This window comes from Nicotiana tomentosiformis, chromosome 3 (assembly GCF_000390325.3).
Source record: "Nicotiana tomentosiformis chromosome 3, ASM39032v3, whole genome shotgun sequence".
NCBI lineage: Eukaryota > Viridiplantae > Streptophyta > Magnoliopsida > Solanales > Solanaceae > Nicotiana > Nicotiana tomentosiformis.
Genome location: NC_090814.1, coordinates 136161818 through 136171892, shown reverse-complemented (window position 1 = coordinate 136171892; position 10075 = coordinate 136161818). Strand labels below are relative to the sequence as shown.

Sequence of the window (10075 nt, the reverse complement as noted above, 5' to 3'; positions counted from 1 at the left end):
GACACTTGGTTAAACAAATTAGCAAGTAGTTATACAAATAAAGTACTTTTGAATTGAATGATTAAGATTTTGTAACTGCCTAAAAATACGGTTCCTAAATAAAATAGCAGTTACATTCCCCTATATATATGCACTTTCTTGTTCATCATCACAAATTCATAACAGAAAAGAATTATTAGGCATTTTCCTTCTGAATTTGAGAGATCAAAGAACCCATGGCTTATTCCAAATCAATTATTCCTTCCTCTTTTATTATAATTTTCTCATGGGTTTTTGTGGGTTTATCCCATGGTATTGAACTTGATAAAAATCTATTAGGAGCATTATTTGCTGATAATGGTGAAAATGGTGGTATTTTAGATATGCCATGTGTTAAAAAATTGATGCCATGTCAAGCTGCTTTGACATCACATTCTAAAAATCCACCAGCAACTTGCTGTGTGCCATTGAAGGAAATTATTACGAGTGATGCGCAGTGTCTTTGTACTGTTTTTGGTAATGCTGATTTAATGAAGAGTTTTAATGTTACCAAAGATGAAGCTTTGAGTTTTGCAAAAGCTTGTGGTGCTAAACCTGATCTTTCCCTTTGCAAAAATGGTACGTAACAACTTTTTTTCTGAATCAAGTTTTGTATAGATGCATGTTTTTTTTTTCTTCCTTAGTGAATGCTGACATAGTTGAAGGAATCTTGGAGCGATGATAAAGTTGTCTTCATGTGACCTATAAGTTACGGGTTCGAGACGTGGAAACAATCACTAATGTTTGCATTAGGGTAGACTGACTACATCATACACATTGGGGTGCAGCCCTTCCTCAAACACAATAGAGGATGCTTTGTGCATCGGACATACTTGATTCAATATACATTAAGGACCGGCCTGTTTAATTCGCGTACAAAGTTATGCCGATTTTATAATTTAAGAATTGTAATGCGTGAATTATTAACAATTGAATATATTGAATTCTGTCGCGATATTACTTCCCTAATGTCAGTAACCTAACAAATCTTAAGTGTTGAATTTGGGCAAAATGAATGAAACAATTCACAGTACATATGAAAAAGAGTGGATATATATATAAAATTTAGATTTTTGTAGAATATATAATTTGAACATAATGGAGAGAGTGGTTTTTAATAATGTAGTAAAACACTATGGACGGATGATCCATGTTAATCAAAAAGATTTTGCTGCCTGATCTTGTTAATTCGATGTCCAGTAATATAATCAGGGTATCAGTACTTTTTTCCTAATTTCCTAAATTTCTTCTATATAGTCATTATTGAATCTCATTTTGGATTAAGTAATTCCTTTTCTTTGAGATATTTGATCCTTAAAACAATTATTCATTGCATAGTAGACATTAACTCCATCGATTCTGACTAACATTGTTTTGCACTATTGATTCCATTAATTTTTCTGGCAACTAATTAACGAGTTTTATCTCAATTATAGCCGCTGCGTCACCTGGTTCAGCCCCATCTGCTCCTTCAGCCTCGAACAGTAAGTATTCCCAACGTTTTCCCTCTCCGTTTCATTTGTACCAAATACACCGACTATTTATGATTCTTATCAGCTACTTTCAATCAGTTAAATTACACGGCCTCTAATAAGTGAACATATGTATTTTCAGATTCGTCTTCGAGTAACAAGACTGCAAGTCCACCAGCAGCAAATGCAGCTAGTGTGACTTCCAAATTTGGAGGGTTTGTTGCCGTTGCATCGTTTATGATTTTAGTAATGTCAGCATTTTAAGGATGGAGCAGAACACACTGTTCTGGAATTGAAAGGCTAATTTGCTTATTGGGAAAGCCAGTGCCTCAAAATCATTTCACTAATCTAGTTTACATAACCTAAAATTTTTCCAATTTAAAATGACTGATTTATGTGGTGTTTAGTAGTTGTGTTTTGATTTGTTTTTCTTATGATTGATAACAGTACATTCAATCAGATCTATTATATTTAAGTTTAGGCATAACATTCTCTTTGAGCTAACGTTATCTACTTGCAAATTTGTCTTGAAAGTGGGATAATTTGATTCTCAAATAACACCAAATAAAAGTCAAAATTGCGGCGGTAAATTCATTGCACACCATTCTTGAAACTACTGTATTCATCAGTCAATCTACAGACCTTCTAACCTACTAAAAATAGAACAAGACCAACTAAAATCAAAACATAGTACTGAATATCAATCTACAGCCCCTCCAACCTGCTAAAAATAGAACAAGACCAACTAAAATCAAAACATAGTACTGAATATCAATCTACAGCACCCCCCCCCCCCCCCAAACCTGCTAAAAATAGAACAAGGCCAACTAAAATAAAAACATAGTACTACTGATTATCAATCTACAGACCTTCTAACCTGCTAAAAACAGAACAAGACCAACTTAAATCAAAACATAGTACTACTGAATATCAATCTACAGCCCCTCCAACCTGCTAAAAATAGAACAAGACCAACTAAAATCAAAACGTAGTACTACTGAATATCAATCTACAGCCCCTCCAACCTGCTAAAAATAGAACAAGACCAACTAAAATCAAAACATAGTACTACTGAATATCAATCTACAGCCCCTCCAACCTGCTAAAAATAGAACAAGACCAATTAAAAACAAAACTTAGTACTACTAAGTAACAAAGTTGATGACAATGATGGCAGAAAATTCATGGCAAACCAATCTTGACAGTTGACAATATCAATAAATCATAACAGTCAGTCCCTCTCTTGCCACCTTTCACATGGTTCTCTTACATCAATTTTGTCACCAATAAAACCCCTGCATAAAATCGACCAGGTTCTGTGGAAATTAATGAGTGCCTATTTTCTTATAAGTTCAACATAATATTGGAGGTTTCCAAGAAAAGAGAAAAAAGTATACTAGCTTTCCTCATCAAACATTCCCTTGTTATATAAACATGAAGAATGTATCTCCATAGCACAATATATGATCCTTTCTATCTGAAATGGAGGCAAAACACTTATCATTCATCTTCATTTCAGTCTTGATATTCGTTTCCTTCATCATTCGTTTATTTCAGATATGGAAGGCATCAAAAACCTTTAACAAACTATTGCCTCCAGGGCCATGGAGTCTACCTTTGATTGGGAACTTGCACCTATTAATGAATGGCCGCCTTCCAGTACATCATACTTTCAGAAGTCTATCGCGAAGATATGGGCCAATCTTTCACTTACGTCTTGGAGAAATATCGATCATTGTTGTATCTTCACCTGAGATGGCAAAAGAAATTATGAAAACTCAAGACCTTCGCTTTGCTACTAGGCCTGAATTTATGTCTGGAGACATTATTTTCTACAACTACACAGACATTATAACTTGTCCATATGGTGATCACTGGAGAAATATGCGCAAAGTGTGCATCGTGGAACTTCTTAGTGCAAAGATGGTCAAGTCATTTAATTCAATTCGACAAGCAGAGATGTCAAGTCTCATTTCATCCATTAACTCCATGCCTGATGACTCATTGATCAACTTATCAGATAAAATGTTTTGGTTTACAAGTTCTGTAACTTGTAGGTCAGCTTTCGGGAAAGTGATTCATGATCAACATAAGTTGATAATGTTGGTGAAGGACATAGCATCATTAGCTGCAGGATTTGACTTGGCTGATATGTTCCCTTCCCGAAAGTGGCTTCACAAGATTACTGGATTGAAGTCCAAAATGTTGAAGGTTCACACAAAGGTAGATGCAATTTTGGAGAATATCATTAATGAGCATCGGGAAAGTCGAACTAACGGTAAGAAGGGCAATGGTGAGACTGGAGGTGAAGATTTGATCGATGTTCTACTTCGAGTCATGGAGAGTGGCGAATTGGGAACTCCACTCACAAAGAAGAATATCAAAGGTGTTATTTTTGTAAGTCTAATGCCATATGAGATATTTCATTTCATTTTATTTTTTATAGTAGTATTTAAACATTGAAGTTAATATTTATGCTAGAGTACAATATTGAAACGTTAGAAATTGTATATATCTTAATAGTTTTCTTTACATGCAGGACATGTTCTTAGCAGGAGCTGAAACCTCATCTACAACAATTATTTGGGCGTTGGCTGAAATGATAAGAAATCCAAGTGTTATGGCTAAAGCACAACTTGAAGTTAGAGAAGTCCTAAAAGGAAAGAGAACATTTGAGGATATTGATCTAGAAGAGTTGAAGTATCTAAACCTAGTGATTAAAGAAACATTAAGGTTGCACCCTCCTGTTCCTCTATTACTCCCTAGGGAATGCAGAGAAGAAACAAAAATTGACAAATATACAATACCTATCAAAACTAGAGTTCTGGTGAATGTATGGGCAATGGGAAGAGAGTCTAAATATTGGCATAATCCGGAAAGTTTTATACCTGAGAGATTTGAGAATAATTCTATTGATTTCAAAGGAAACCACTTTGAATTTATTCCGTTTGGTGCAGGACGAAGAATATGTCCAGGATTATTATTCGGTTTAGTTAATGTAGGACATCCTTTAGCTCAATTGCTTTATCACTACGACTGGAAGACTCCTCCTGGGATAACTCCAGACAATTTAGATATGACCGAAACAATTGGGGTAGCTGGCGGAAGAAAGGATGATCTTTGTTTAATTGTTACTCCTTTTGGTCTCTCTTAACAATAGATATAGACATAAGAATTCTGTTAGAAAAAATTGCAAATTTCACCTATTACCACCTGTTTATCATACAGTGATGAATAAGAAGATAATGGTTTTTATTTTAAAGTAACTTGTTTATACATCTTTTAGTGGTATATCCATATTATGTTACATGTGAGCGGCAAAAAATGGCCAATATGTCAAAATTAAACTTTTCGCAATAATACTTCTTTCAGGTTTTTCTTTTTCTCATTACATCTACAAATAATACTTCATCACATCACATAGTCATGTTGTTCTGTTTCGTCCGAGAAAAGTAATACAGCCAGAGAGATACTCAAATATTATACGCTTCTTCTCCAATACTATCGTTGAAACACAACTTTTCATTTCAACATACATACCTTATGAAAATGAGCATCTATAGCAAGCTTACTGTTATGGGATTTAACACCTATTATGCAAATGAGCATCTATAGCAAGCTTACTGTTATGAGATCTATAAACCACAAAGCTACGTTGACGTATTTATTATTTGTGGTCCCAGAATGTTAGGCATTTTAGTAGATTTCAGATTCTTCTCATTCTTTACCTACTTTTTTTCAAATTGTTTTGCTATAATTATCCGCAAATCAGCCCTTCCTTTAGGTTCTTTCAACTACACTAGATCATCTTTCAAATTGGTTTAATTTATTTCTCGGGGCAAGGGTCTAGGGTTACTACCTTTCTATTGAAAAATCAAATGTGGATAGCCAGTGGCCCCAAAGAAACGAAAGAATCGTATCATTTTCCTGAGCAACCAAGAAGATAAAGAAATTCGATCTTTATCTTTGATAGTTAGAAACATAAAGAAAGTATGTTTCTTTATCTTTGATTTATCACATTACACAAATCGAAAGTATTCGAAACATATCAAACTTAGGGAACATGAAATCGCATACCAAAGTACTTTCGCAAGGTGAATCTCGCAAAATCGTACTGATAAATTACTTTAAAACAACGAAAATTCTAGTTAAGTACTCATATATGTACGGGAGATTAGAAGGGGGAAGAGAACTTGCCATTTCATCAGGAGAGAGAAAGTTAACTTCTCTGAACCCTAAATCGCCAAAATGGAGGAAAGAGTGTGAGAAAGAAGAGTTTTGTATTTTGTAAGAAAAGAGAAAAATAGAGAGGGAAAGACGAAGATAAATGATAGTACTATGTTCTGATTGTTAGCGCCTTTTGTTTTTAAAGGTAGCTGAGGTTTCAAACTGCTGCAAATTGCATGTTCAGTTTGATACTGAATGCATAGGTAAACACCTAAAAATGGTATAGTAACTATTTTTCATTTAGACACATCAAACCCAAAGTATATTAATTAGATATATTGTTTAACCGAAAAACGGATAGAGTTGAATTTGTACGTAGTTCTAAGGATATATGGTATACCTTAATACAAATCGTAAGGATAAATAGAAAAATCAAGTATGGATTGATAAGAATGCAAAATAGACAAGGTTGTAAGGAAGATGATTACTAGGACTAAATAAGTTGAATCAATTTATGAAGCTTGAAAGAATAATTCTTCACTGTAGGAGAATATGGTGCTTGAATTACAATATAAGCAAAAATTTGCCCCTTACAGAAATGATAATCATCCATTTATAGTAGGGGATCTTACTTTAGATATAATTAAAAATACATAGTGGGAGACCCATGATAAATCAGTTTTTCCACAATTCCTGCCAAGATTCTCTCCTCTAGTGGGATTGCAACGACTCTTGTCTGTGAGCTCGATATTGAATCGAGTTTTCGATTTTGACTCGAGCTCTCGATCTTAACTCGAGCTCTCGACTCGACTTAAGCTTGATTCTGACTCAGATTCTTGAATTGATTCGGGGTCAATGTGGGTCGGTCTCTGAATCACAAGTTCGATAACTTTTCTTTGCATCATAGTTCGATTTGGATTCGAGCTTGATAATGATATCGAGCTCGACGTTGATCGGTCCCTCGGGCTCGAAGCTTGTTTGTTCCATCTTCGGAACCCAACACGGAGCCTTACTTCGATCCATTATGTTTTGACCTCGATCAATCGTATGAAGGCCGAAATCTATTTCGACTGTATACAGATAGTCCTCTCGTTTCTCGGGAAGGATGTGGTGAGAAACGATATGATTTTTCAACGGCTCGATTGGATTATAAGCTGACATTTACATTGGGCTCGACCATGACGCACGTGATGGTTGTGCCGTCGATTTAGTCTTTCAAGGCATTTAATGCATGTCAGACGGTGGTCGGCCATCGCTGATACTGAACCGCCATTGCTTTAACCTATAAATAACCCTTCCTTTTATCATTTACCACTTTTAATCTTCACTCTTCCAAATTTCTCAAGTTTTTTTTTCGTATTCTCTGAGCTCATTCGCAAATCTGCGATTCTTCTTTGCAAAATTCTTCTTCTAAATTACCAAATCTTTGTCACCTTCTTTAAAATCAAAATGGTGAAGATATCAAAAACCGTACCCCAAAAGGAAAAAACTTCTTCTTCCCAATCCGACGCCGACAAAACACTGGTGGATCCACGTCTTGAGGAGTGTGTTCTGGCGGCGTGTGTTCTTACCTCCGATTTCAAACTTGATAAAGGTTCGCCGGTTCCTGGCCGATGTGAGCCCATATCGAGATATATTTGTTCGATAACCCGGGAGCACATCGAGCGGATAAAAAAAGATTGTAACTGAGAGAACAAAGAAGTGGTAGTGCTGTCTCCTGAAGAGGACATTACTACTCACGTGAGAGGGTTCTTAAGCGTGTATACTTTCCCTTTCACGTTAGGAGCCCTCGACCCTGTTATCATAGATTTTTGTCATAAATACCTAATAACTCTAGGCCAGATACGTCATTTATTTTGGCGGATCGTTATTTTGATCCGATATTTTGTGAGTAAAATCGAGGGGATGCCTTTCATCCTCGATCATCTTATCCGATTATACCGTCCTCGCCTTTTTCGATGAGGGTTAATAAAACTCCAATGTCGAGCTACCAAGGTTCTGTTCTCGAGTATAGACGAGGATAAGGATCGAGGCTGGATGGGCAGGTTCGTTTGAGTAAGGACTTCAGACCTGATTCCGACCGAGAAGATGCCTTTTCCCGAAGAGTGGAACATGAAGCGTAAGTGTAATTCTGTTGTTATATCCTATTATTTTGTTCTTTCATTTCTTTTCTCATCGATATTCCTCTTTTGTGATGCAGTGGTTCCCTGGATTCCCGGCGCAGTGCCCGATCTCAAGAACTGGATACGTGATCTGGTTTCGACCTCCTCATACATCGAGCGCTCATGGCGCAACTTGTCAAAGGGCCGATGGGAGGCCAAAAATCACGGTAAACGCCTTTCTCGTATCTTTTGGTAATCCAAATACTTTTCACACACTTCAATAAAATTTTCCGTATGCAGGTGTGGGCAAAGATGCGGTTTTAAGGTCCTCATCTGTCGAGGAAGAGGCTTCAGCCTCTGTCCCAAAGCCAGTGAAAGATAATAAGAGGAAAAGAGCCCCCGTCCTCGATGATCAAAAACTAAAGAAGAGGACGGCTCGTAAGCCGAACAAGAATATCATTCCTTTGACTGTGGAATCAGTTCTGCGTCTGAGGGAAGAAGAAGAAGAAGAAGAAGAAGAAGAAGAAGAAGAAGAAGAAGAAGAAGAAGAAGAAGAAGAAGAAGAAGAAGAAGAAGAAGAAGAAGAAGAAGAAGAAGAAAAGAATGACGGGTCTACACTGGCAGCCCGAACAAAGAAGACCATCGACATTCCACAGGCGGCTGGATCGATGGTGGTTCATAAGACTCCGCCTCAAACTGAGGATATATCGGAGAGAGATTCGGGCAGAGTCCCCGAGTTGCTGGAAATTGAAGATGCTTCATATCTAAGCCGACGGATGGGGGATAAGCCTGAAGGGAATCTTCCCGAATCTTTTCGAACCGAAGAGAATTCCCCAGGTAATTCATTTGGGGCAGTAGCAACCGAAGACTCGCCCACCTTCCCTACTTTTTCCGCAGGGGCGATTCGGGAAGCCCAAGCTTTGGGGGCCCTCGAATTAGATAGGACTCATGATGGAGAGGATCCTTTTCATGACATGTTTATCGGTGTCGAAGACACTACCGGTACAAGTGACACATCGGACCTTTTTCACGGAGTGCAGCAGGCTTTGAATCAGGTAAGCCTTAAATTATATGGCGTTACCTTTAAGTTTGCTTTTCTTTCTTGAATTTGTTCCTTCTTTCTTTGAAGGCTGCGACAGTTCATCGAGAATCATGTTCTCGGTCCCGAACCGAGCTGCGTCGATACGAGGCTGAGCTTCAACAGGTTACGGAGGAGAGGAACTCCTTAAAACTCCTCTTAGGACAAAGGGGAGAGGAAATAAAAAACCTCCAAGATGAGTTGGCTAGGGCTCACCAAGATCAGATCGATCTATCCGAGCAGGTAATAATGCTTTTAAAAGCCTATGGGCTCGATACCGGAATGATGGCTAATTTTTCGGTCTCACAGCTGCAGTAGAAAATTGAGATGATCGGAAAACTCCGTGAAGAAGTCGATGTGATAAGAGCGGAGTCTTTGAAGTGGAAAGAAGGAATGGACCGCTTTGCTGTAGAGATAGAAACTGCTCGAACCCAATTGTCATCGTCCGAAAACCAACTTCAAAAAATGAAGGAGAAAAGCTCGGTCCAAGCAAGAAGAATAGAGGAGCTCGAGGCTCGGTTGACCTCTGAACTTGTCAAGTCCGAATCTGACACCGAAAAGGCAAAGGCCGATGCGGATGCACTCGTGGCCGTCTATCGGGCCGATGCTAAAGCTGCCCAAGTCCAAGCGAGAGAGGCAGCCGAGACCACCGATACTCGAGCACATTGGGTCGCTAAACTTGCCAGGTGCTGATCTCGGAGGGAGACCCTCGAGGAGATCCATGCTCGAGGTTTCGACTTCGCTGAAGAGATAAAAAGGGCCAAAGAACTCGAAACCGATACTGAAGTCTTAGTTTCCGATGATGATGATGATGATGATGATGATGATGATAATGATGATGGGAGTAAGAGCGGGTCCGAGATCGGGGGGGCGAAGCCTGATAGAGAAGAGACCGCTTCTGGGGATAACCAGGAAGCTTAGTCCTTAATTTTTATGTTGTAATCCATCATGTAAACAGTTTTGTATAAAAAAAAATATCTCTTTTTGCCGACTTACTTCTATTCTGTTTCTTGTCTTGTGAAGATTTTATTCACGCCTTATGAATATTTTCACAAGGATTTAGTCAACTTAATCAAATTTTGACTTCGTAGCCTTTATAACCGAGTGAGCGCTTACTCAAACTTGAAATAAGGTAGCTCGTATTCTTAGTAGTCGAGTTGAGTGATTGTTTGAACATGGGCTTACTTAAACTTGAGGTGATGTAGCCCTTAGGCTTAATGATCGAGTGAGTGCTTGCT

At 37.9% G+C, this 10075-nt stretch overlaps 3 protein-coding genes and 1 long non-coding RNA gene across 4 annotated transcripts; 3 read left to right on the top strand and 1 right to left on the bottom strand.

The window, feature by feature from the left end:
• Window positions 1-215: 215 nt before the first annotated feature.
• LOC104115066 (non-specific lipid transfer protein GPI-anchored 3) lies at window positions 216-1754 on the top strand. Its single transcript, XM_070199221.1, has 2 exons — window positions 216-597; window positions 1633-1754. The coding sequence occupies exons 1-2, from the start codon at window positions 216-218 to the stop codon at window positions 1752-1754; spliced, it is 504 nt and encodes a 167-aa protein (XP_070055322.1).
• A 934-nt stretch (window positions 1755-2688) lies between these two features.
• LOC138907233 (uncharacterized) lies at window positions 2689-5887 on the bottom strand. The gene is made up of 2 exons (XR_011415025.1): window positions 5688-5887; window positions 2689-3240 (listed from the first exon to the last, which is right to left on the bottom strand). It is a non-coding gene; the product is annotated as an uncharacterized lncRNA (long non-coding RNA).
• On the top strand, window positions 2973-4825 carry LOC104115065 (premnaspirodiene oxygenase-like). The gene is made up of 2 exons (XM_009625639.4): window positions 2973-3887; window positions 4030-4825. Exons 1-2 carry the CDS (start codon window positions 2973-2975, stop codon window positions 4642-4644), a joined length of 1530 nt encoding a protein of 509 aa, XP_009623934.1. The 3' UTR covers window positions 4645-4825.
• A 1219-nt stretch (window positions 5888-7106) lies between the features above and the next one.
• On the top strand, window positions 7107-9530 carry LOC138908543 (eukaryotic translation initiation factor 3 subunit A-like). Its single transcript, XM_070199220.1, has 5 exons — window positions 7107-7272; window positions 8060-8197; window positions 8384-8814; window positions 8889-9080; window positions 9219-9530. Exons 1-5 carry the CDS (start codon window positions 7107-7109, stop codon window positions 9528-9530), a joined length of 1239 nt encoding a protein of 412 aa, XP_070055321.1.
• Window positions 9531-10075: the final 545 nt, after the last annotated feature.

Excerpts from the sequence above, each read along its gene's own strand:
- LOC104115066 (XM_070199221.1), top strand. The coding sequence starts at position 216 with ATGGCTTATTCCAAATCAATTATTCCTTCCTCTTTTATTATAATTTTC. Across the intron at positions 598-1,632 it reads TCTTTCCCTTTGCAAAAATG|ATTCGTCTTCGAGTAACAAG; the intron begins GTACGTAACAAC and ends ATGTATTTTCAG.
- LOC104115065 (XM_009625639.4), top strand. The coding sequence starts at position 2,973 with ATGGAGGCAAAACACTTATCATTCATCTTCATTTCAGTCTTGATATTC. Across the intron at positions 3,888-4,029 it reads ATATCAAAGGTGTTATTTTT|GACATGTTCTTAGCAGGAGC; the intron begins GTAAGTCTAATG and ends CTTTACATGCAG.
- LOC138908543 (XM_070199220.1), top strand. The coding sequence starts at position 7,107 with ATGGTGAAGATATCAAAAACCGTACCCCAAAAGGAAAAAACTTCTTCT. Across the intron at positions 8,815-8,888 it reads TGCAGCAGGCTTTGAATCAG|GCTGCGACAGTTCATCGAGA; the intron begins GTAAGCCTTAAA and ends CTTTCTTTGAAG. Across the intron at positions 9,081-9,218 it reads AGATCGATCTATCCGAGCAG|TGGAAAGAAGGAATGGACCG; the intron begins GTAATAATGCTT and ends GAGTCTTTGAAG.